Source organism: Pararge aegeria, chromosome 16 (genome assembly GCF_905163445.1).
Source record: "Pararge aegeria chromosome 16, ilParAegt1.1, whole genome shotgun sequence".
NCBI lineage: Eukaryota > Metazoa > Arthropoda > Insecta > Lepidoptera > Nymphalidae > Pararge > Pararge aegeria.
Window position 1 is genome coordinate 12,348,946 of NC_053195.1, and position 27,450 is coordinate 12,376,395.

General features: G+C 34.3%; 2 protein-coding genes across 2 annotated transcripts in view; both read right to left on the bottom strand.

The window, feature by feature from the left end:
* Window positions 1-2,012, bottom strand: part of LOC120630532 (CYFIP-related Rac1 interactor A) — a 56,693-nt gene extending 54,681 nt beyond the window's left edge. The window contains exon 1 of the mRNA XM_039899783.1: window positions 1,382-2,012. Within this exon, the coding sequence (XP_039755717.1) occupies window positions 1,382-1,696 (315 nt within the window). The 5' untranslated portion in view covers window positions 1,697-2,012. The remainder of the gene's footprint in view (window positions 1-1,381) is intronic.
* A 3,498-nt stretch (window positions 2,013-5,510) lies between these two features.
* The window catches only part of LOC120630490, a 36,861-nt gene continuing 14,921 nt past the window's right edge, over window positions 5,511-27,450 (bottom strand). The window contains exons 2-16 of the mRNA XM_039899734.1: window positions 19,752-19,969; window positions 17,210-17,456; window positions 15,125-15,268; window positions 14,469-14,640; window positions 14,241-14,401; window positions 13,687-13,893; window positions 13,507-13,577; window positions 10,467-13,399; window positions 10,263-10,392; window positions 10,041-10,172; window positions 9,729-9,917; window positions 9,490-9,655; window positions 8,961-9,169; window positions 8,262-8,509; window positions 5,511-7,810 (exon numbers count right to left, since the gene is read on the bottom strand). Coding sequence (XP_039755668.1) covers window positions 7,622-7,810; window positions 8,262-8,509; window positions 8,961-9,169; window positions 9,490-9,655; window positions 9,729-9,917; window positions 10,041-10,172; window positions 10,263-10,392; window positions 10,467-13,399; window positions 13,507-13,577; window positions 13,687-13,893; window positions 14,241-14,401; window positions 14,469-14,640; window positions 15,125-15,268; window positions 17,210-17,456; window positions 19,752-19,969 — 5,416 coding nt within the window. The 3' untranslated portion in view covers window positions 5,511-7,621. The remainder of the gene's footprint in view (window positions 7,811-8,261; window positions 8,510-8,960; window positions 9,170-9,489; window positions 9,656-9,728; window positions 9,918-10,040; window positions 10,173-10,262; window positions 10,393-10,466; window positions 13,400-13,506; window positions 13,578-13,686; window positions 13,894-14,240; window positions 14,402-14,468; window positions 14,641-15,124; window positions 15,269-17,209; window positions 17,457-19,751; window positions 19,970-27,450) is intronic.

Genomic DNA, 27,450 nt, shown 5'->3' on the forward strand with positions numbered 1-27,450 from the left:
TGGGCAGGAGACAATTATCTCCTCAGGGGCAGGATTAAAATTTATTCTCACCCACAGTTTTATCAACTCTCAATAGAGCCCTGGCCCGCAAGTAGAAATAATATCAAAATTATATATGTGTAATAATTAATGAAAGTAAAACTTTCCAAATTTCATGTTGCTTTGCTTTTTTTTTTGTCAGGGGATATAATCATGGAATATCATTTTTGTCACCTACCTGTGCTAGCCTTGCAGGGATAGTGATAATACACCTGTTAATAATGGTTACCTATTTTTTTAATAATGGTTAACTCAACTGGCTGCAGATGCTAACAACTAGACCAACATCAACTGGTTGGCTTATTCAACTTCAGATCAAAAAACCGGTGTGATTCAGAGATATGACCAACAACTAAAAATGTTAAATAATAAATATCGAGTTCATAGTCAATTTTCATAAGGGGAAGTAAGTTAGGCAATTGGCCATTGCTAATTTCCTAACTTCCCAGTGCCTCATTGAACATATTAATCATTTTAGATGTGTGTTGGGTCTACTCTCCATAGACATTAGAATTGTGGATAAAAGTAGCACTAAAAAACTGGATCTTTAATATTGTATGTCTTACCTTTTCAATACCAGATTAAGTATATGATATATAATATAGTTTACCATTTAGCCCAGTAAAACAGAATGGTTACAAAAGATTTAAAAAAAAAAAAAATATTATATGGTGCAGAAATCATAGAGAATAGTTATTAGAAACAGCTTGTCAATTACAAGGCCTGAGAATCAAACATGGACATTGACAGCTTTAATTAATTAAATCTTAATATATATAAATCTCCTGTCACAATGTTTGTCCGCGATGGACGCCTAAACTACTTAACCGATTTTAAATTAAATTGGCACACCGTGAGCAGTCTGGTCCAACTTAAGAGATAGGATAGCTTTATAGTTGCAATTTTATTTTATTGCAAATTATTTGTCTATAATTAATTGACAGTCACATGTTATAAATATATATATATATACTACTATACTCATTTAAGGCTTAGCGATACTGAATACTTTAAAAACAAAATCAAACGCAGACGAAGTCGCGGGCCACAGCTAGTAATATATAAATTATTAAAATATGGTTGCAAAATCTCCTGATTGGCTTAAGTAGCCTTAGCCTCGTAGTAGTCACAAGATTATAGTTTGCATGTTATGATCATAGTATAAAAAATGTACTGAATTATACTAATATCGAAAAATGTTGGTAGCTAAAAACATTTCAGTTGGTACAATAACTAATATTTATGTTTTATGATATACAGGAGTAGGTAAGTTGAATAATATTGAAACAGAACTTAACTAATCTACTTTTACAGTTCTAGATTTTTATTAAAATTAACTTACCCGCTGTAGTTCCAAAGAGTGGTTGTAGAACCTAAGAAGCTTATCCACCAGTGGTTTGACGGCACGCCAGGCCCTCTCCTGGGTAATAGTCGAGGGATCGGCTATAGCTTCCCTTATCTCTCTCCCTGCGCCCTTGTAACACTGGATTTCTTCAAGTATCTTATCCGAATCAAACAGAACTCTCTGCACTTCCTCATAAACATCCCGCTCCGTATCTGTAGGTGCTGCGTTCTCGAAATCCAAAAATATATCGTAACGGGGCGACGAACAACAGTTCGAATCGTCTCTAGCCAAAAGACTCAACAGCTTTCCCATTTCGATGAACACAAATCACACTTTTTAAATTTAATATAAATACCTCCTGGATAGCACGGACTGCATTGCCCGGAAATGTCTAATTGTGTATGACAATATATATATATTATTGTTAAAACTGTCGTACGAGTTATTATTCACCGCCACAGTTTATTTCATGTCTTTATTGTTAGTCAGTTTTATTTAAAAATAATTTATATTTGAAAACTTCAATATCTCGCCCTACCCCACCGACTAAAACGCGACTGAAAACTATAATCAAGAATGACAGTGACTGTGACTTGTGAGTACTTGAGTAGGTAGTGACTGCCCTCATCTTCGTTTACACAGACTTGTATAGAATACCGATTAATCAAACGTCCGGCCGCAAATCGCAATAGTGAAGTACAACTTACCGGAAAAACCAATACCAAACGGGACCAACACCGACGCAAATGACAAATATTGGACCAAATGTAAATGTATTTCATCTATGGTTGGTCAAAAATATGACCTCTTTTTTTAGCTCTTTATGCTCCTGAGTAAATATTTGTTATAACGTGTAACATTCTCTCAGTGAAGTATTGTAGGTTTTAAAGCCCACTTCACATTCGCGCCGCTCTGTAAACACGAACGTGAATGTGGATGGCTTTCGCACCCATTTACGGCTTTCACACCTGTTCACGCCACAATTCGGTGGAGTCTGATTGTGCTTATTTCTTTAAGCAAGACGTGACGTAAAATAAGATTTTCTTATATCCAGTTATAGGAATAATAGAAAAATAGCAGTGCATATTGCAGCGTCCATTATCGACCAGTGTGCGAACTAAACTGTGGACAATAGCGAGTGTCGGGAACATGTGTTCACGATGACTTCAAGGCATAATTACGACATGAATTCACACCGTAAATCACGGAGTCTGGAGGCTCTGGAGCCGTCTTGGAGCCATCTTAGCATCTGTATTCATAGTACTTTTTGTCTGTTATTATTTAATTATCTGTGGTTTCTCCTAAGGCGCGAATATCAATATATACGAAAAAAGTCCATAGCGTTTCGTTTTTATCGTCCATTTCGTTCTTATTTCGTTAATAATCGCAGTTAAGTTAATGTAAAGTACTTATTAAAATGGATTCATGAAAGGTATTTATCGTTTCAGTTTTTAGCTTTTACGCCAACGTATCACACAAAATAACGATGAATTAGTACTTCTTTAATCTTTTCTTAATCTAGGACATATTGTTTTAACGTTTAATAATAGAATCCCAAGGTATCATATTATCTACATTGAATTTAACAAAAACACAAAACTGAATACATCAACACTAGCTGATACCTAACATTTTTTTTGAAATTAATGCTGTAACTTCGGCGCCTACAGTTTGTTTTTAATTCTTTGTTAAAAAAAAATAACATACCTACCGTATGTAATAAAGTTAACTCATTTTAATCTAAATAAAATCTATCGAAAAAGTTGTAAAATTAAAAAAAATTGGAAACAGTGTTATACTTCGTGTTTTTATTTTTTTCAAATCAATCCCTATAACTTCTCTCCTGTATTGTTCAAGAGATCTCAGAAGTTTATACAATATTTATTTAAGTTTATAAATCGTTTGAGGGTATGTAAAACTGCAGCATGTTCGGTTCTTGCCCTAAAGCCCTCTCTGCCGTAAGAGGAGTCCCGTTGCCAGCAGTGGAGACAATAATGTCATAGGTGATTGATGATGGTGACATTGAAAAGGTATATATTAAAAATAGGCGTCAAGTATTTTAAATTGTTATTTTTTTTAATATTTTTGTACCTATTATGCTATGAAAGTAAGTTGTAGCATTTCAGCAAACACTAAAAACTAAAAATCCTACATAACCTGTAGGATTTTTAGTAGATCGATATTTTTAGTCGTAATTATTTATTTTTAACTATTTAAATTCAAAATTCATTTATTTCAAGTAGGCCTAATACAAGCACTTTTGAAACGTCAAGTCTGTCTGTGTGTAGTGACTCTACCACCGGTTCGGAAGGCAGATTCTACCGAGAAGAAGCCGGCAAGAAACTCAGCAGTTGCTTCTAAATATTTTACTAAATGTACCTCTCATTAAAATTAAAACCAAATCATAGGCATTTATTGATTTAATTTATCATAGGTGTATAACATCGACACATTGCCATTTAACAATACAGTTGTATTTTACAAATAAATTTTAGTATTTACAAAATTCATTTTAATTCCCATACATCTACCACATAAAAGATATTCTCTTTAAGCTTGCTTATGAGTAATATTGAGTTATTACTCTACAATATATGATAACATTAGATACTATTTGTTTTGTACAACAACAACGCATTCAACCAGAACCGGATTAAGGAATTGGGCTCTTATACACTACATTACACAAACGGTGTTGCAATTTTAGTTTACTTTTCAAGGGTCCATAATAAGGAGGGATTTTTTTTTTTTTTTTTTTTTTATTGTAGTGTGTTTATCTACTACTTATAATAAGGACCTTGTGCACAAGACATTTCTGAACCATGCCCAGGACTTGTTTGCCAGGCAGACAGGCCTGCACTGTTTTGTGACATTAACAATTGAACAAAAACAACAATCAAATAATACAATTTTAGTATTGATTTATGATGACTTATTTATGAATTTATAATAATATTATATATTTTTTAAATTGTGGGCATGGAATAATGTTACGGTGGTTTTTTTTTGCACACCTAATAGGCAGAATGTGTTTGGCTACAATTTTATATCTTATGAATGTACTTTCTTGCAATAAATGAATTTGAATTGAAATCTTTGCTTTTTGAGAAGGAGGCTTAAATGTTGCGTACTAGATGGTGCTTACAGTCGTAATAAGAGTGATATAAAGCATCAACGGGACAGGAACAACCAGCAAAGCACTGTAATTGCCTCAGAAATGTTGGTTCAAATTCCGCCAGTTCTTAAAATTAAATATGCATTTTAAATAGATACCACCCAAAACATGAAATTCTCATTAAGTAACAAATTACTGCTATAATGGAGTCTAAGGATGATATCAAAGATAACGTAATGCAGTAAGAGCCTATAATAGGTATAGTAAGTCTCATATATATCACATGATGTACTGATGCTGAATAAACAAAATCCATCACTACTCACATGTAAGCTTAGTTTAAGATTTCAATTACACACGCATCATTGAGTAAATATAACATTTATATTAACATCATTTTAAGAGAGAGAATACATGCATATTATCAATTAGGTATCTTAATTTTTATAATTATGTTATAATTGTTAAAATAAACATTACTCGAATTAAAGTGAATGGAAACGTTTAGTAAAAAACACAAATTGAATAAAAAATAAATACCAAAATTAAAAGGTTCACAAAATACAAATTCAGGAAAAACTAGAGACTAACAAATCCTTTTTTAATCCGGTACTGCATTCATTCATCATTAAGGAAACAAAACATTACCTTATGGTGTTCAATGATCATTATAGTAACAGAGTAGGTAAAATTCGTAACACAATGATAAAACCTAGTTATATAATATATTTATGTGTATTTAATTCTACTGGTCATATATTTGTAAATAACTTGTTATTTATAAATATACGAACATGCCTATGGTTTGAACATGTTGTTATCGTACCGACTCTTTAAGTTAAACCCAAGATTAGAAGTTCTAAGCCCTGTAAAACGTTACCTACAATAAATAGAGAAAATGTGGACAGAGCAACTTACAACTTATCCGCAACAACGTTATCAAATCATTGCTGACTACAAATAAATAATAAATAAACTATTAAACTTATCAATACCGTATATTTTTAAAGATCAGTCTAACATTCGTTACTTTACAATTTTATACTTATTTTTCTTTTAAGGCTAAGGCCTGTCCTTATATGTAATAAGGCCTTATCAGATTCGTCCACTTTGTTAGTTAAAGTGTCAAATTGAAATAGCTTAATAACTAAGAAAACCAATCTATAAAAAGTGCGTAAAAGATCCCAAAAAATTCTCACCTTATTTGTGTAAAACTTAAGTTCGTAGGTAATTCCCTCAGATCAAATACCGAGCTTTGCATAGCTATGAATATGTAACAGTACTTATCAGTAGCTCTGATAAAGTCTAATGAGCTTTATTTTTCTAAAGATATTTAATGACGATCTAGTACCAAGGCTTCTTTGTAAATTTTGTTGTTATTAGTCCTAGGTTGTGCCTAATGTATTTCGTACATAAATAATAATAGGTTACTAACAAATAGGTACCCGCTAGTATATTTTAACTAAAAAAGGGTGGCCCAGTACTTTGCTTAGTTTTCGTATTGAATTTTCATTGAAGTATACCATAAAATTTAAATGAAAAAAACTTACATAGTCTTACAAACTCTATAAAGGACTTTAAACTAGGAAATACTTTAGGTACATATAAGTGCTTCTTATACTGTCAATTACACTCATTATTAAAAATACATCTAGTATTTATTAGTTTGTTTTTCTGAAATTAGGTAGTTAGGTACTGTAAAACTTGCGCATCAACTTTTTGTACTTATGTATAAGAAAATACGCAGTGCATGCTGGAAAGGGCGATTAGGAATAAATTGTATCACTCATACTCTATTTCGAGAAATGATTAATTATACCTATAGTATCCAGTTTTATAAAAGTAAAGAAAGAAGAATCATACTTAATTGCAAATGAAATCGCATTTACACGCGTATGGGCCTTTTTGTTGGTGCCATACTAATCTGTGACCATGCTTGGCTTTTAAAGTAAACACAGCTGATGTTATGGTTGTCACTGCGTATTTTTTATAACAACATCCTATTTCTGTAAAAGTATTTATCTCAAGGAAGATTGTGTGGAGCAAAAGGTTTACATTATAATGAGTATACCCAAATACAACCGGCTTAGTTACACCCTTTCCTAGCCCTTGTAGTACGTTAGGTATTGCACGAAAACGAGATAGCAAATAATTTAAAAATCACGCTTAGCAATCCAGAAGCACACAAAACACTGAATGTGACCTAATTCATAGGAGGCCAAAAGACAATTATTTTATCATCAAACGTTAATCGTGTAATAGTTTATATAGATATTAAATTGATTGTGATTTGCGGCAACATTTTCGTCAATACAAAGTTACTAAAGTTACTAATTGAACTGACATGATTATTGTATTGATTGTCTTATGGCCACCATACACAACAATATAAATTCCTATTACAAATAACATCTACATTTATCTACACGTCTTGCTAATTTCGAAAGTCTTAATTATTTGGTGTAAAGATCCGCCTTAGTCTATTTAAATAATTAAAAGTCAAGGGTTTAATCAGAATAGTCTATTTAAAATCGCTGCAACAGCACGGAAATTTTATCACACTCCTTTTTCTATAAGTTATTCATACAGGCATTCAAATAATAAAAAGAGATCAATCAATTCGATTTAATAAAATTTAAACTCTTAAATGATTAGTAAGTCAAGATCAAATTTAACGTGCATGATAATTACTTACTTTACTGTGAAGACCGCTGGTAGAATTGTTTAAGAGTAAGACAAGATTTGAATTTCGAACATTAAATTATCTTAATCGTGCATATAGGATAGTTAAATTTAGCTAAAACAAATGCTGGTGTAATGTAAACTTAGTACAATTAAATTTATCATAAAAGATACACTCGAATTATGGACACGTATCCAAAGACAATTCTTTCATCGAATAGGTTTGTGTTACTATACGTTCTAAGTAAGATGCGGTGGTACGAGTGTTGAGGCAATAAACGTAATTTAATTTCTATCATTAACATTAATGGATCTAACCTATCCGTTCATGCCGCAACATCAGTGCATATCCAACACAAATTCTTTGTTAGTCAATACAGCTGACAAAGAATTTGAACAACCATGGAAACGATTTAACACGAGCCATTTGAAAAAGACGCTCAACGAAAGTATTTGAGAGCAGAGACAAGAAGAAACTTTTCGATGAAAAGATCAGAGTCCAAGGCTGCAATATGTGCCGCTCTCCCTACGAGTGCGCTGGCTGTGTGCGGAAGAGCATGCTGGACGTCATATCGTACTACCGACACAGATGAGGCGCGGGCGGCTAACGGAGATACCATGTTGTGTACCTGAGGGCAGTTAAGAAATACTTAGCGGGATATCGTATTTAAATTTTGTCTATTGATGTCAAAACAATCACTCAGCAATCACCGATGCGAATATGTTCATATTATGATGCAGGCCAAAGTTCAAGTATAGTAATTTACTTGAATTTAGTTTTGACTAGGCAAACCAGCTGCTCCAGGAGGTGTTAAATCTAGACCAATCCACGAGGTAATATTTCATGGTTTAGTTCTAAATATTTATGCAGACTATTTGCGGGTTGCATGATCCTTGATATTTGGTGAGTGGCAATGGGCTAATAAATAAACTGTTACTATACTTGTTTTAAAATGCATGAGCAGCAAAATAAATAGCATAGACGTATTTCAATATTTTATGAAAAGCCTAACTTAAAAGCAACTTTTACTACATTTTGTATAATAGTTATTGTAAGCAAATTAAAAGACAATGTCATACCATTTCACGATAGGCCTGTCCTAATAAAGATGTATCCTTAGCAGCAGCTTTGCAAAGTTCCAATCTTGCAGAATGTAAGGGCACATATCTGTCCTGCCCTGAACCACAAAGCAGGATATGTTTGAACTGATGCAATTGACTCCGTTCACTAAGACGGTAGAGGAAAGACCGTCGAGGATCGGGCGCATCACGAAGAGACAGCTGGAGAAGGGAGCCGGATTTCTTCCATTTCTGCATAAACCACATTCCTGAAAATATATTCAGATTATTTATACACTTTTGGACACTAAAGCAAAGCGAAATAATAATTCATACTAATACTTCAATAGTCCCAATAAAGCTGAAGAGTTAATTTTTTTTTTAACGTGTAAATCATTGCATTTTATGGCTATATTCTAAATATTACGACTCGTCGCGGGTGGCTGTAACGGCTGAAAAAGCAGTGATTGAAACTTTTGTATGGGAATTATTTATTTATTAAAAGTTATACGCGAACGAAGTATGATTTTGTTTCTTAAAAGATTACGTATTGAAAACGTGCCCACAGTTGCGTTGCGCTTTGATTTGTACTACTCAATTTTTTTCCCTACATTCATAAAAACCTTTTGCAAAATACTAGTACTATAACTATTGATTTCATAATTAAGGGCTTATTTTATAGAAATTGGAGGGTTAAATATAAATTCGTATATTCTGTACCTGCATTCACAAGACCACTTGAATTATATAACGTTCCTAAATGTGGTCCACTCAATGACAGGAATGTATGCAACTTCCCCAAAAACGGCTTCATTTGCGGTCGCGCCAGCGCTGACCTTATTATAATAGTACCCAATGAATGTCCTACAAAACTAATTCGTGCTGGCTCGCTGGAATTTTGTATGTGCGTCACAATTTCTTGAATCAATCTGTAAATATATATTCGTTAATCTGGTCTTATGTTCCTAATTTTTATTTATAATACAACATTAAATACAATACATTAAAGCCTAGTGGGTAAGGCGTTGGCTTCCGTTAGGGGGGGGGTGTATTTCCTCAGTTCTAACCTTTTTTGTTGTATGCATTTTTATTATCAAATGCTGTAATGGTGAAGAAAAACATGGTAAGGAAACCGGCATTCCTGCCAATCTGCAATTGGGCAGCGCGTCGGACTATGGCCTTCTCGTTCTGAGGAGAGACCCGTGCCCCGTACTGAGCCGAATGATTATGATTATTAAAAATACATTACCTATCAGTCATTGTGTCGAAATCCGAGAATGTATCGCCCTGATTCCTTTCAGACATAAGGAAGTCTAATCGAGCCCCAGGCAACCCTAGTTCTAAATATGTTTTCACTAGACGAAGGTCTGCCGCATTTCCATCCAATCCATGGACGCATATTATGAGATGTAGACCTAAAACATGAGCTTGAATTTAAAAAAACGGGTTTCAGTTTGAAAGCTATAGGTAACTTTTGTTAAACCTTACCTTCAGGATTAAACATTCTGTATTCATCACTGATATGGAAGTACGGTAAGGAGTTTTCAACTGGAGGAAAATCGGAGTATATTGCTCCGGGATATTTGACGCTTTGTCTAAATTCTTCTCTACATTTTACGAATAGTCTTTCCGATTCAGCTAAACCGAATATGCTGATCAGATTACTTTGCCGTGGTTCTGAAATAAACTTGTTCTAAATACTGTGATAAAATAAATATTTTTATTTTATTTTGGGTATATTTTTTTGTAAAATAAGCAAAGTAGTTACATGCAAGGGAAAAAGTATATTGAATCACCTACTTTTATTATTACCATGTTCGCTTCTGCTCGCCAATTCTCCCGTGCTTTGGCTTTTATTAAGCGTGCTAGCTGAAGTTGTGGCAGCAGCATTCATGGATTGATGAGGCCTTAATTTTCGTCGCTCTATAACTCCTGGTTCAAGACCAATGGGAAAGTGTTAGTTTAAAGCAAAAGCATGAATAAGTTGTTAAAAAAAAAAAACATTAAATCAACCATTATTACCTTCGCAAACATGATATAATGGATTATCTAGTTGTAGCGTTGTAGGTTGTGCTGCTTTGCGTGGAGTTCTTGAAGGCGTCGATGATTTACTGCTGCTCCGACTTACCATTGGAGATTTAGATGGTGGATCCTGAAGATATTGTAAATAGCGTTATTTCCTTTTAATAAAAATAGTTATTTATGAATGTCCACGGAATAACCTACCTTAAATTCGTCAGGCGGTGGCGGTGCGTCTCTAAATTGTTGAGGAGGTGGTAAGTGTTCATAATCATTGTCACCACTGAATTGGCTTAAATTTACTTCGGATTTAGCTTTACCCTGATAATTCTGAATAGATGCGATGGGTCCAGCTGGACTCTGGCGAGTTTTACACGAGCGATCCACTGCAAGATTTCGTATTTCGGCGGCTATTAATTTTTCGGTATATTCGATTCGATCTTTTAGCTTCGTTTTGTTTATTGTATTGGATTTTGCAGGTACAGCAGGCTGTGCAGTAGATGGTATTTCTTTTCTTATATATGGATGCAAGTTGTCACTTACTGTTTGTGATTTTTTAACGGTTGGTTCATTTGAAGTTTTGTTTATAGAACTGTAAGTATTACCTTGAATAGCACTAAATGAATTATGCCTCTGATTCACTTTACTAGTATTCGGTTCAGCATATTGTTGAAAACAACTAGCTGTGCATGTATCTGAGTTGCAACCTGTATCAATTCCGTTAGTATGCATCATTTTATTATATTCACACTGACTGTCAGTGCAAATAGAGTCACTACATATTGTACATTCTTCACAAACTTCTTTATCACAGCATTCAATTTTTTCAGTTGAACTGCTTTGAGCAGCTTTGACCGCTAATTTAAGTAAACGTTCCCGAAGTTGTTCACCGTTAAGGGCAGTTCTTTTAAATTCACTTATTTTTTCGCCATCTTTTTTTCGTTTATCAATATTATCTTCAAATTTCTTGTTGGGTATTTTGGTGGAAATAGTGTTACTGGCAGAAGGAAAGTTTTGATTCAATTGACAACTACCATTATCAGGTGAGGATGGCCCTGAGCTACGCCCACTTGAAACCCACCCACTTTGTTCGCTCAAACTCGAAGTTGAACTTTTGCTTTGTTTATCATCTTTGCTTAAGAAATTCTCAGGTGGTAATATTTTAAAGTCTTTGTCATCTATGTTCAACGGCGGTGATTCAAAAGCTGGCGGTGGAGCTAAGTTTGGTAAAGACTCCGAGCCGAATGTATTATTCAAATTAGGTTCTTCAATGATTGAAGCAGCACTTCTACAATGTCTCAATTCCGAACCATGGTCGAGACTATAAGGTACACTTGTCGATGACTCTAATCTTCTGAGTTCAAAAGGTATGCTTTCATCACTAGAAGATGATGCAGCCTCTGACATAAGTTGAGTCATTTTTTCCGAGGGTTTGTGCTTTGAACGTCTTTCTGGCTTACCACTAGATCTTCCGCTTTTAGGTGTCGTTCCGCCAGATTTGGGAGTAGCTAAACCTGATCTGGGAGTTATGCCGCCAGATTTTGGAGTAGCTTTACCTGATTTTGGAGTACCTCTATCTGATTTAGGAGTACTACGATCCGATTTAGGTGTTTGTCGATCAGATTTGCTGTCTCTTGATTTAATAGAATGATGGCTACTCAGAGAATCACGACTTGAATTCACTTTCATATTTTCTTTTCCACTTGTATTTAATTTAGAGTCCTTAGACCGACTTTTCTTATGTCTCACGGATGGTAATTTAGAATGAGGAGTTGATGGTGGTGTTTTTGAATACGTTGATTTAGATGTTCCGTCACTGCTTCTATCTAATGTCATCACGAAACCACTATCGTCGCTACTTTTACTGGATTTCTTTTGATAGTTCTGGATTAGGCTACCTGTATTAAAATCATAGCTCCAGTCTCCTTTTTGGAGATAGTAATTCAATTCATGCCTCAATTGATTGCGAGTGGCTTCAATGTCAATTTGCTGATTCTCAACGTTCTGGTGAAACATATGTGTTGAGTTTGATCTATGAACATGTTTATTAGAAACTAAGTTGCTCTGATCAGTCACTTGAGTTTTTCCACTAACTGGTGGGTAAGAATTTCGAGGAGGCAACATAGGACGGGGTAAATTTACACTATAGCCTCTTTGGAATTCTAATGGATTACGAATAACGTTATTCACTGGTATATTACCCTGATTACCGAAAGTGTAACCATAAATTTGATTAGCGTTACCTTTAATTGTACCATCATATTTATATCCTACACTATGAAACACTTCATTATTCATCCCATGAACGTTCTGTACATTAGAATTGCACGGATTTTTATATTTTTCTCTAAACTCATTAATGTTTCTTCTGTAATCATCGCCTTTAGATCCACAACGTGTCGTCGTATTAGTGGGATAAGCTGTTGTTGTAACGCTTCTTGGTAGAGTCGTGGGCTTTATTGGCTGTGCTGAAGCATAACTTTTTTGATAATTATTAACAGAAGTGTTTGAACTATTCTTAACATTTTTTGACAACGTCTGTACACTAACTGGGGTAATTTGTGACACTCTTAACTGATCCAAAGATTTACTATGTCGAGCAGGTAGGGTACTTACTCCACTGGTGATTTCATGTTTTTGTTTAAAATGCGCGCTGGGATCCAATTTATCATTTCCCAAGCGGGACACGTTAACATTGCTTTTTGTTGCATTAATGTCTAAAAGGGTTGAAGCCGAATATCTTGACATTTGTTGCCCTTGTTGTATGGGGCACGAGGAAAAGAAGTTGTTTGGTGGTAATTGAATTTCGCTTATTTGGTTATTCTGTACAATATATCTATTTCTACCAGTTAATTCTAATTGCTTATTATGGGGTTTGTTCATTTCTACAACATTTTGTTTTACTATAGTTCTTTTAGGGGACCCTCTAGAAGATTTTTGAGGCGCTAGTGTCAAAGTAGCTCGTACTACGTTTGTGCTTGATTTGGGGGTATCGAATTCTGGTTCCAGGACGTCTATCATGTTCTTGGGCAATGACAAAGTGACCCTTGATGCTTCAGAAGAAGGTCTTCTAGAATCCATAATTGAACTTACGCTGCACGCACAGTCTTCTCTGACAGGTTCAGAACATAGAAAAGGATCTGAAATTAATAAAACAGTTTTTTGAAGTTGTTGTCAAATGTTTATATTAGTGAAGTGTGGTAAATATAAAGAAATTTAAATTTGCTACGATAAACCGAATACGCACCACTTCCAGATTTATTTGCGTTGGAATTTAAAAACGATCGCCTTCTTGCGAATTCAGCTGTGTCTTGATACCTAGAAATGAAAAACAATAATTTTATTAATCTACGTTAAATTAATATAGGGTTTTCTTGAAGTTTTTGGAAGTACTATATAAAGATTATGATGTAAAAATATTTAGTACCTGTCTTCGAATATGATAGGCATGATATGCGGATCGCCATCAAGCGCGATGCAATGTACAGGAAGGGGCGGCAAAAGCGCAAGATAACGTGACCTTCGGGCTGCTTCGCCTACGCTTTGATATGATTGGTAATTGCTGTCGTAGCAGCCTGCCAGCGAATGCCGAGGGTTATCAAGCACGAAAAAGCACTCCGAGAAACGTTTAATGCTGAAACATTTGGAAAATATTTATTTAGTGATGACAGTAGTGAAATATTTAGTGCACAAATTAAGTTCTAGGTCAGGATCACTCTTGACTCTCACATATATATATATATATATAAACAACAATTTCTAAGCAAGATTACTAGGATAACCATCCTAGTAATCTTACTTAGAATGTTATATATACCTATCTAAAATAATATATTCAAGTATATGTATCGTTTAGATTATATCCTACTAGTAATACCTAATATCAGTATACAAACTTAGGGTTGGACTGGTTGTATACATATGCTCCTTGCTTTGAATTGCATTCCTACCTTACTTTCTAAATGAGTAGTAAAGTTTTACCGTAATGCATGATGTCTTGCTGCTAGTGCGTGATGTACGTGCGGTCGGTCGGAAGTGTGGTGCAGAAAGGCGCGCCACCTTAGCGTCACCTCTGCACATAGCCTTGCAATATCGTGCGCTGCTCCCATTGCCCATTCTTCTTCTTCGCCTGCTTCGGATTTCTGCAAGTGAAGCAAAAATGAAATTAGTTTAAAATACAGGATTTGAAATCCAGATTTTAATATTTACCTTGCCTATATCGCTTAGGTCCTTTATTCGTTGCGCAACCTCGCCAACGATAGAGTTAGAAGTAGATTCTTCAGGTGTTAATAATACCCCCGTTGAGCCGCATACTGTCAGTGCGCTTTGTAAGCCTTCAAGTGACCCGAGGAGAATGCCGCAAACTTCAGCGTGGACTTGTCTGTAACACGTTAAACATTTCAGTGTATAAAGGCGTCTAGCTTTAATTCCCTTCTAACTTTAAAATCCTTTACTTCCTCTTTTTAAATTTAACCGCATGAATGCTCCTGAGTTGTTTTGATCGCATAAGAATAGCTATAGCTTTACAGACCTGGACAGGAAATGCCCCAGAGTAAACCGGAGCGTTTAGCTCAATAAATAAGCATACAACGAAATAAAAAAACCACAAGTTACACGAAATTAGGTATAACGTGCCTATAGAAACACCATAACATAATAAACAGAATAGCACAAGCTTGACTACTACCATAGGTAAATAAGTGCATTCTGTATTAGCCGTAATTACACAAATATTATTGGGAAAGCATTCATAAAATTTAACAAAATGTTATACTGAGGTCAGTCTTTTTGATCTTAATTTTAGTAGGTACTAGTACGGAAACGATTGACTTAACGTATACATTGTCAGATAAACGGAATAATACCTGGCATGCGCAATTTTGCTTGAATTTCCGCCGGCACACTTTCCAGTCGACCCGAACAGAATGTTCTCTAAGCTTCCTGAAGCGTTAAAGTTTGACCCCGCACTTTTCATCAATTTGCCCCACTGTTTACTAGAGCGGGGCGTGCTGTAAGTGAAACGATACTTTGTTCTCATAATATAATATCAGGCTGTTTGTTTTAAAAACTTTTGGACTTCCTCTGCAACATTCTTTTAATAATAATATATGGAACGAGTAAAAAAGTTACCATCTATTATAGAATACAAATTATCGTGCTTATAATAAAATTATCATAAAAAACATATTATTTTGGTCGGTATGCTCGATTATTTGAGAAATCGCCTGAGCTTTTCATGAATTAAGAAACTGAGCAGCACACATACTAGCTCAAGAATGAGGGTCCCGGGTTGGTTTGAGACAACAGGCATTCCGATCAAAATAAAACGTTATAATAATCGTATGGTTTCGAACTTTATAGGCATTATTTCAGTATTGGCATATTTCACATTCGTCCGCAAAAGGAAGCTTTGATGTGATATGAAACATCCATTAAAAACCAATACAATTTTCTAAGAATTTTAAAATTACAGCGAATAAAAAAGAACCCACTGTAGAGTTCTTGAAGTGACTATGGCTATGTATAAAATGTGATGAAAGTGAAACTCTAAAATTTAAATACAGAGATGGTTTTTCTATTATTAGGTATGAACTTTCTAATAAATAATAGAAAATTTACTAGGAACAGCAAGTTTTAAGGCTCCGATACTCAGTAGTACATTCAAGTCGAAAACGTAAGAACTTACAATCATTGTATGAAGGTATTGGTATTACCAAATGCACTTCGTACCCAGTTCAGAATTCAAATCCATAGAGAATCGGAGCCCTGGTCTTGACTTCACAAGACAATCATTATCCTTGAAGATTTATTTAAGCGTATTATCCGTTATGTATAGATCATGGGTTTCATGTAACGTTTGCTGCTACCCAACCTAATTTATTACTTCATTTCAAACTAATTTATTATTTAACATATAGAAAAATAAATTTAAAAATAGAAATTTAGTGTCATGGGCTAAGATAACTTAGAAATCGAACTCGAGCTTCTATACTAAGTCCCAGAACACTAGGTACTTACCAGCTTTGAACGTAATGCATAATGCTCTTTCTGAATAAAGACATGTAACAAAACAATTTTGTTTTATCTGAGAGGAGTGCACGTCAAACCTTACAGAAATATGTGTCAAAAGAATACTTCAAGGCGGGAAGTTATTGTAGTAGAATCCACTTTGCATTGTGTTCCGTTGCAATGTGAAACTCGTCGACAATGAATGAGAAGCTATTATGTTAGTTCGAGCTATGCTTGCAATCGACACGGTTTGTAATCGCGATATAACCTATTTATTTATATGCTCTTATATACTTAACATGTTAAGTGACATCGTAAATAAAACCGATTCCTAATTGAGTGTTTGTAGGGATAATTCTTCTTCAGATCGGCTTGCTTAGAACTCCTATGTCTTCAGTTTAATTTGTAGAATTAAGTAGGTAAAGAGGTACCTAAGTTTCAACATCATCTGCCAGTAATGTTAAAACCGTATAAATGTTTAAAAAAGTACCTACTTAGTAAATATTCCCGTGGTAGGGATACAAAAATCGAATTGAGTCTACCTGCAGTAGTTATATTGCAATGTAAATGATGTAAACATTTTGCACTATTTTTGACGTTAAGCTAGATAGTTGTATGTTGATAGACCATTCTTGATGGAAAGACGGCCTTGATTACGGAAGTCGCAGCATGATCAAGAGTTGGAGGCACGCAGTATAAAACGGCAGAGAGTTGAAATTTCTACAAGAGGCCAGATAAGAAGGCCAGGCTCCAGAGGACGTCATTCGGTTGAAACGGAGAGTTCGTTGACGAAGTGTACCACTGATTAAGTTATTACTGACTTAATTAAAATTTTTGGTTAAGGCTATTTCTGAGATTATCGGTTTCAAATATAAGTATACGAGTATGTCAGTTTAAGATAATTTTAATTGGCACTTTTCAAGAAATCTGATGTAACTTACTTGATATACGGCTGATGTAAGGCTACTAAGCTTGCATGGATGGTGACAGAGACAGCAGAAAGATGGAAGTAGTCGAACAGAACTGGGAGGTGGTAGTGGAGCCCCTGTGCAGGCTGGAAGTGCAGCTTTAGCACGCGACAGGAGACTGCCGTTAGGGTGCTCGATTGAGCTCCCTCACTGCACCATAGTTCCACTGCCAAACTCCATTCCGCTCTCTCTAATGAATCCTTAAGATTACGGCTATCAACTGCAATGAAAATTGTATTGATCAAAATAAACTCCCTACGACTTTTGAATTCTTTACTTGGAATAAAAAAAAAAATGTAAAGCTAACATAATTGGGCTGTAATTAGGTTTAGGTGGCTTTAACACGTTTGATCTCTTGCAAGCATACGATATTTTGATACCGCGACCGCCAGTGCAAGTTTGATTCGTGAAATTGGATTCAAGTGCACTTTTAAAGTTGCTTCTCAAATTGCAGGATTTGTGGAATAAACTCTGATCCTGATTATAGATGTGTATTGCATTTTATCTATAGAATATTGCATGTATCAAGGATAGAGCCGTATTTATGAACAGGTAACAATAAATAAAGTAAGTAATATTCAACTAGTGGTCTAACTCCACCTAAAAAAAAGTCCTATTGTCTGCGAGATCGAATTCGTGTCTAAGGACAAAAGGCATTTAATGGCATGAAATAAACAACAACGGTGGGTCAATCTCCAGAGATTTTCCAACTATGCTCAAGATATTATAAAGCTCAGATATGTGCGCTCATATAGGTGCATTGCCTAGTATCTTACTCTCATAATCCGCTTCCGTCCCAGTGGGGTTAGACAACGCCTTTTCCTCTTAGAGATTGAAAGCTTGCTCAGGATTCAAAGCATTCACTTAAATGATTCACGTAGTACATAATTACTTAATATTTCTATGTTTAGCAAAAAGGGAAAGGAATGTTTTGCAGATAAATCAGAAAAAAACTTCCCTAGTTTACAATGAGCTCTTTGTGTTTAGAAAGTAGGACGTTTTCAGCTATTAGGTCACATGCTTGGCAAACATCCAACGTCGCTGTTAGTCGTCCTGGTTTATCTTTCATTTCGGAAAATGCTTCCGAGCCACTAGGTAACTTGTTTTTGTAATGGCAGTCATTAAAGCCTTAAGCCACGAGCGTGGAAATGACTTGAGATAACGAAAGTCAGTTTTTGCTGCTTCGATAGCATATTTTAGCGTTGATGGCTAATGGTTAACAGAGTAAAAATTGCGCACCGCTATGAGTTTTCATATGTGAGCCAATTCCTCATAATGGTTGCCTGGAAGAAATCACTATAAGTGATAAGGCCTGCATTATTAACTATAAGGTGAGATCGCAGTGAAGGGCTAACTTGTAGTGGATTAATAAAAATTGAATGAGTTTCGAGTTTTAGTTAAACTTTAGTTCGGAAAGATCGGAAGTGATGTAATTCTATATATAGCAGCCATATATAAAGCTCCTTAAAACTCCCTGACTTATATTCAATTTGAAATCCAGCTAACTGCATTACAGCTGCATAACCAACGATGTATGCTTCCCTCCGTTTAGTTTCCAGAACTTTGAAACTTCATGTATCGGTTGTGGCGAATGCAAAGTTTATTAGAATATATCACAAAGAGATCTCAGCGTGAAACATGATGCCAATAAAGTTGTTATCTTCTTATACAAACAATAATAATGAACTAAGGCTAATATATATAAGGCTATGATAACATACTTATATACTGTTTTTTTTATTGCACAACAAGTTAGCCCTAGACAGCAATCTAACCTGGTAGTAAGATATGATTTAGTCTACGATGGTAGCGGGCTAACCTTTTAGGGAGTATGGTAGTCATACCAATCCCCCCAATCGGCTTCTAACTTATGTTAACGGTACACGCCTTTGTTACACAAATTTAATTGACTTGTCCCTTTGTAGTTTTTGTCTCTTTTATTTATTTTTTTCTTGTGTGCAATAAAGTATTTTTGAGTGATTGATTGAAATTGCAAAACAATTAATAATACCAACCCATTTTTTAAGTATCAGACTCTGTTAGTATTCTTTATATCTACTGTTAGGTATACATTTGTTTATCCCGATATGAGACCTCGCTTTTGCAAATATACTTATATTTACCATACATCTGCTTGTTGATTATAACACATAGGCATCATATAAAACGTAAATTTCGGTAAACATTTATAAAAACTAGTTCATAAAAAAATGAGTAGGTATTAGAAGTTCACTACGAAAACCCAGTCTTGTGATAAAAGTATCAATTCAAAAATGCATGCTGGCGACTTTCAGACAGGACTTCGACAGGAAAATAACGCAAAAGTTAAAAGGCTTTCTTTTCACTGTGTGTTGAGCCAAGGTGTAAATTCACCTAAGTATGCTCGCTAACGTCTCTTCGCTCGGAAAAATATGACAACAATATCGATTCTGATATTGTAACACGTAGGACCTTCAAACACTCAAGTCGACACACGGTCAAGGTGAGCAAGGTTAGCATATTGAGAATTTCTTACCTAGCAAATGAGCTCTAAAATGCACTATGTCACGCAACGTGACCTCCTCGTTCCTGTACATAATTTGGAAGGCTCTAGAAGCAGCGATGCCTCCCATGAGGGAGGCGTTAGCAGCGGGCCTGCCAGTCCGCGCGGCGCCATTGCCGCTCGACACCGTCGCCTCGATGTGAACCGGCACCTTTGGTGACACGCGCAAACTCACGCGCACTTGGTAAAGTCTGCAATAAAAAATTCGTCATTACTATCATGAAGCACTCCATAGACTAAATATTATGAATTATATATATATATATATATATGCATATATATATATGGTGGATTAACACCATATATATATATATATATATATATATATATGGTGTTAATCTATAAACTTTTAGATAGTCTTGCCTCTTTTTCGGGGTAATAGAATCGGGAGTACGCAAACGTGCACGCTTGAAAATTCTCCCATATTATCAAAGGCGTAAGATATGTACCAATCTGCATTTGGTCAGCGTAGTGAACTACGGCCTCAACCCTTCTTATTCTGAGAAGAGATTTGTGTCATGTCGTGGGCCGGTTATAGGTTATAATATGATGATGATGATGATGAAAACATTCATTGAAATCAATGGGTAGTTACGACGCTATGATACCATAGGTATAGGTCGTTGAAAACAAGGAGCATTGAGAGTTATAGCTCTACTTTTTCCTTCTAGTTTAGTCTAGAGATTTGTTTATAAAAGAATCACCACAAATGTAGGTATTACTAAACAATATACGTCATTTAAGTCGCTAGAAGTTTCTTTGAGTGTTTAAAAGACACATGTTACTCAGAAAATTCATTCATTCATTTATTAATTGATCATACCAATTTTTTGTATACCTCATATATAGAGCAGGTATATTTACTAGCTCCATACATTTTGTAAATGAAAGAAAGAAGTCGATAAATCAACTCTGGTTGCCCTTTTCAATAAGCTACTTTTCCATCCCTCGGTAACAGTTATATTATTTTGAAATACCCTCTGTTCCTACCTATCCGTTTCTGTACACATGTTCATCGATAAACAGCTCAACAAACTGAATTCATAAATTGTCTAGCAAATGTATTTTTATACATTGTATAGTAAAGGTAAATTAAAATTCTAATTTACAACTAACTCAATTTTATTAATTGTGTAGTAGGTAAATGTGTTCAATTGTGTAGGTGGTAAACGGGTTATGATACATTTTTAAAACTAAGGCAAAAGTTTTTAACTATTCTAATGTTATGCCACGCTCATTAATAATGCCCAAGATATCGGAGAGATGTCTCTGTATATACATGAGAACGCTCAGGCTTTATTAGATTAGAAACCGGCTGTTTAATACTACCATATATCTAGGCAAGTCGCAACCGCACTGGGAACACAAACATCATAAATGTTACGTAGTCGTCTATACAAGTGCGTGTTCAACCTTCTCGTGTTTCATGATATAAATAGAGGATACGCTATATTATAAGCATTTCAGGAAAATAATTCAAGTACGTGTCTTTTGACCCTTCCTGATAAATCGAGTTCCTGAAGAAACAATGAGCAACACATATTAATAATTAATAATTTAATGACCATCTACAGCGAAATCTTACTGCTATTTTAAATTGGGTAACGTAGAACCCTTCCGTATACATAACTTACCTTAAATAATTTTATACTGCCTCCAGTGCGTTGTTGAGATTACAGTAACTTCTACGTTATTAGGTCACTAAGTAGGTATATAGACTATAGTAGGTACTAGGTTTTAAACTTAAATTAACGAACCATCAAGCTATACACGTTAAGAAGGAATAATATTAAATACATTTGCATCGTCTCGGCTGTTAATTTTCAACTTTGAACTTGGCGTAGAGTACCTTTGTTTATTTTGCAGCGAAATCCTACCGCAAAACTATTAATAACCGTTTATATTTATATAAAAACTGACCCAGCGCCATCTGTCGGGCTGATTTGTGATCTAAACCATCCAGGGTGCCACCGATACGCATCGCACGTGTTAGGAAATAGGGAATTACAGCACTTTATCTATGATAAACCCGATGATTATATTAAATATATCAACAAATAATAGTTTGTATACTCATTGATAATGTATTGAAAATAGAATAATGGACTTTAGTAGACTGTCAAATAAAAGTATAGGATCTATGGCGGGAGACGCGAGTTTGACAAGTTAGATTGGCGGCAAAAGAAAAGTGAGGACGGATTTAAATTAATGAATTGAGAATAGAAGATTAAGTAAAGTATTGTGGATAGAACGTTACAAATTGGGAATAGATGATTTATAATGGAAACGACATACTTAACGAAATACTGTTGTGGCGGAACAAGAGTTGTATATACTGGTGATGGAGTTGAGATAAGTTGTTAAAAGTTGTTGGTACTATGGTTGTACCTGATGTTGCATCAGATAAGTATATCTCATCCTTTGGGTTATTTATTGGTATCATATATGGAGCCCTAGCATTATTTTACACACACAGTTTATGTAGCAGAGGTTGCTCTATACAAACAACTTGTTCCAAAAGTCCTGATGTTATAAGTGATCATAGTAGTTATGTTTTAACTGTCTTAAAATATGTCTTGTATCAAAGGGCCTAGCGTTATTACATATGATGTTGTAATTGTGTTTATAAGTTGTTTTAATTGATTGAATAAAAGAGCAACGGTAGAGTTTCTTGCCAGTGGTCTTCTCTGCCGAAGACAGCATTCCGAACTGGTAGTAGAGTCATTTGAAGGTAACAAGTAATATGAATTATAGAGAAGCCTAATATACAGTATTAGAGTCAGTCTAGTTGTTTTATTTCACTCCTTGGGAAGTCAGGTTTATCTAGTACCGACCCACAACACTGCTCTAAAGCAGGTTGGTGGGCTTTAATGATGTCTTTTATAAAATGAATACTTTAATATGAGAAACTAGGTATTTAGCTTCAATAATACTGTTAATTAATGAAAGATCTAAGTGCCATCCTGAACATTGTTGGTATTGAAGTGAATATCTGAATACCTGGGCCTTTCCATTCTCTATATTTTTTTAGCATCAGAAGTGGGATCCTATTCATGTCCAATTTATGCCTTTCTCTAATGCAGATTTACTTTTTTTAGAACCATCCCGTCAAATGTGGACATAATAAAGAATTTGATGTTTATGATGATGCCTCAACTTTTTGCTGCTATGTGCTGAAACAGAAACACTCTGGAGACAAAGCACCATGCTTGTTGAAATTCTATATAAGGATATGTGGTCCGGAGAACCAATTGATGTGATATTTTTATTTTTTATTTTTGTTGTTTCTACTTTGCAAAGATAATACTTATTATTTGAAACTGGTATGGCCTAGTGGCTCTTTTTTACTTGGAGTCAAAAATAGAATTGATTTATATTTGTTTTGTTTGTTATAAACCAACTAGTCAAGTTAGCCAAATAAAATGTGTGATAAGTTTGATAAATTTGAAATTTCAAGTTTTATTTAACTAGTCAGGTTAACCAAATGGAATTTGTGTTAAGTTTTATTTTATTAGTCTGTCCAGGCTAAAATAAATTAACTGGTCAGGTTAGCCGAACGGAATGTGTAACAGATTTTTCTTTTAATTCTTATTTATTACATACAAGATTTCAAGTTTATATTGAGCAACTAGTCAGGTTAGCTGAGCTGTTAACTTTTATTTAGGAACTTTTCTATGTACTTCGAGATTGAAGTACTTGTCAGGAAAGCCGAGATAGGAGAGATTATGTAAATTATTCAGAACATATCAAAGAATACACATAAAACAAAACAAAACAAAACAAAAAAAAAATTTGTTGGTAGAATAGAATAGAATATGATTATGTATCAGAACAATACATATAGGGAAAATTACTAGTGAATAGCTAAATGAAATAGTTTATATGTTGGGTTGTGTGAAGAAAAGAATTAGGAGTCAGCTTAAATGTTGTGGGTTAGGTTAGGTTAGAGATCTTTCAGTATGATGTTGAGAGAAGTTCTTAAAAATGATATAAATAAAATACAATTATAAACAAAATAATGTTGCTGCTGCAAAGGAAAATATATTAGTTGCATTATAAATAATTAGATTATATTCTGTTAAACAGGTGGTTTAATTGATGTTTAGATTGAAATAAAACATTGAATAATAGAAATAACAATTGAACAAACATTGAATATACCTTGGCTTTTATGAGATGATAAAAAAAAAAGATGTAAACTAATAGAAATAATTCCATCTTAGCGTTTTTATATTAATTTATTTATATTTATCTTATATATTACTTGACTTGGACAGTGGGAAAAATATGAATATCACCAGTGGGTGATGATGTTATTGATATCACTTGAGAGTGATGATGATGTGGATATCACCAGTGGGTGATGATGTTATTGATATAACTTGAGAGTGATGTTGTTGTTGATATCACCAGTGGGTGATGATGTTATTGATATCACTTGAGAGTGATGATGTTGTTGATATCACCAGTGGGTGATGATGTTATTGATATCACTTGAGAGTGATGATGTTGTTGATATCACCAGTGGGTGTTGGTGTTTTGGTATATATTGGTTTGACTATTAGACTGTACCTATTGCATCTGTGACTAAATGAGACTAACAATGCAAATAACAGAATTGAGGAGAAATACAATTATGTGTATATTTTGATAAAGTTGGACTGGAGGCAAATGGATAAATTGTTTGAGATTTATATTGAGATGGAAATATTTGGATTGTGATTGTACATGTTAAAATGTACAAGATAAATGAAAATGAGTATTTTTGATTTACATTGTTGAAAATTAATCATTTTTTTTTTTTTACTTTGGTAGAGGTATTACATTGTTATAATTTGTTAAATGGTGTTGAATTTTGATGAAAATATTGTTTACAGTTTATTGATAAAAGTGTATACAGAATGTAACTGATTTGATGATTTTTTATGCTTATATACCATTTGAACTAATTTTATAGAGGTGTACATAAGATGATGTACTTATAAGGATGTTCTTTGAACCTAAAGACTTATGATACAATACATATACCTAAAAAGAATAACCCTATGTACTTCGAGAACGAAGTACTTGTCAGAATGGCCGTGTTAGGAAATAGGGAATTACAGCACTTTATCTATGATAAACCCGATGATTATATTAAATATATCAACAAATAATAGTTTGTATACTCATTGATAATGTATTGAAAATAGAATAATGGACTTTAGTAGACTGTCAAATAAAAGTATAGGATCTATGGCGGGAGACGCGAGTTTGACAAGTTAGATTGGCGGCAAAAGAAAAGTGAGGACGGATTTAAATTAATGAATTGAGAATAGAAGATTAAGTAAAGTATTGTGGATAGAACGTTACAAATTGGGAATAGATGATTTATAATGGAAACGACATACTTAACGAAATACTGTTGTGGCGGAACAAGAGTTGTATATACTGGTGATGGAGTTGAGATAAGTTGTTAAAAGTTGTTGGTACTATGGTTGTACCTGATGTTGCATCAGATAAGTATATCTCATCCTTTGGGTTATTTATTGGTATCATATATGGAGCCCTAGCATTATTTTACACACACAGTTTATGTAGCAGAGGTTGCTCTATACAAACAACTTGTTCCAAAAGTCCTGATGTTATAAGTGATCATAGTAGTTATGTTTTAACTGTCTTAAAATATGTCTTGTATCAAAGGGCCTAGCGTTATTACATATGATGTTGTAATTGTGTTTATAAGTTGTTTTAATTGATTGAATAAAAGAGCAACGGTAGAGTTTCTTGCCAGTGGTCTTCTCTGCCGAAGACAGCATTCCGAACTGGTAGTAGAGTCATTTGAAGGTAACAAGTAATATGAATTATAGAGAAGCCTAATATACAGTATTAGAGTCAGTCTAGTTGTTTTATTTCACTCCTTGGGAAGTCAGGTTTATCTAGTACCGACCCACAACACTGCTCTAAAGCAGGTTGGTGGGCTTTAATGATGTCTTTTATAAAATGAATACTTTAATATGAGAAACTAGGTATTTAGCTTCAATAATACTGTTAATTAATGAAAGATCTAAGTGCCATCCTGAACATTGTTGGTATTGAAGTGAATATCTGAATACCTGGGCCTTTCCATTCTTTATATTTTTTTAGCACACGCATACCGAAAAATTCATTCAAATCGGTCCAGCTGTCTAGGAGGAGTTCAGTGACATACACACGCACACAAGAAATACATATATAAAGATTTATATAAACGGTGCATTTCCTGTCCTGCAGACAAATGGTGTTTTTTTTTTAACATTTTTATGCAAAAATATATTTAACCAGACACTTGTTAATAATGTTTTAAATGCCAGCTATCTTGTAGCAGTAAAAAGACCATAAGACCTAAGAAGAGGAGGAAGATATTTCTCTTCACTCACTAAACTCGAGTTGAGGGGAATGCAATGTAATTATATCGATGTAAAATTAGGTTGGTGTACGTATGTATGCGAATCTCATATAAGTAGCTAGTATGCATTGAGTTGAGTGGTATCAGTGAGTAGAAATATTTTCTATAATCAACTCTGGTTGCCCTTTTCAATAAGCTACTTTTCCATCCCTCGGTAACAGTTATATTATTTTGAAATACCCTCTGTTCCTACCTATCCGTTTCTGTACACATGTTCATCGATTTACAGCTCAACAAACTGAATTCATAAATTGTCTAGCAAATGTATTTTTATACATTGTATAGTAAAGGTAAATTAAAATTCTAATTTACAACTAACTCAATTTTATTAATTGTGTAGTAGGTAAATGTGTTCAATTGTGTAGGTGGTAAACGGGTTATGATACATTTTTAAAACTAAGGCAAAAGTTAATCTAAAATAACGAACACTGCATAACTATTCTAATGTTATGCCACGCTCATTAATAATGCCCAAGATATCGGAGAGATGTCTCTGTATATACATGAGAACGCTCAGGCTTTATTAGATTAGAAACCGGCTGTTTAATACTACCATATATCTAGGCAAGTCGCAACCGCACTGGGAACACAAACATCATAAATGTTACGTAGTCGTCTATACAAGTGCGTGTTCAACCTTCTCGTGTTTCATGATATAAATAGAGGATACGCTATATTATAAGCATTTCAGGAAAATAATTCAAGTACGTGTCTTTTGACCCTTCCTGATAAATCGAGTTCCTGAAGAAACAATGAGCAACACATATTAATAATTAATAATTTAATGACCATCTACAGCGAAATCTTACTGCTATTTTAAATTGGGTAACGTAGAACCCTTCCGTATATTAACTTACCTTAAATAATTTTATACTGCCTCCAGTGCGTTGTTGAGATTACAGTAACTTCTACGTTATTAGGTCACTAAGTAGGTATATAGACTATAGTAGGTACTAGGTTTTAAACTTAAATTAACGAACCATCAAGCTATACACGTTAAGAAGGAATAATATTAAATACATTTGTATCATCGTCTCGGCTGTTAATTTTCAACTTTGAACTTGGCGTAGAGTACCTTTGTTTATTTTGCAGCGAAATCCTACCGCAAAACTATTAATAACCGTTTATATTTATATAAAAACTGACCCAGCGCCATCTGTCGGGCTGATTTGTGATCTAAACCATCCAGGGTGCCACCGATACGCATCGCACGCATACCGAAAAATTCATTCAAATCGGTCCAGC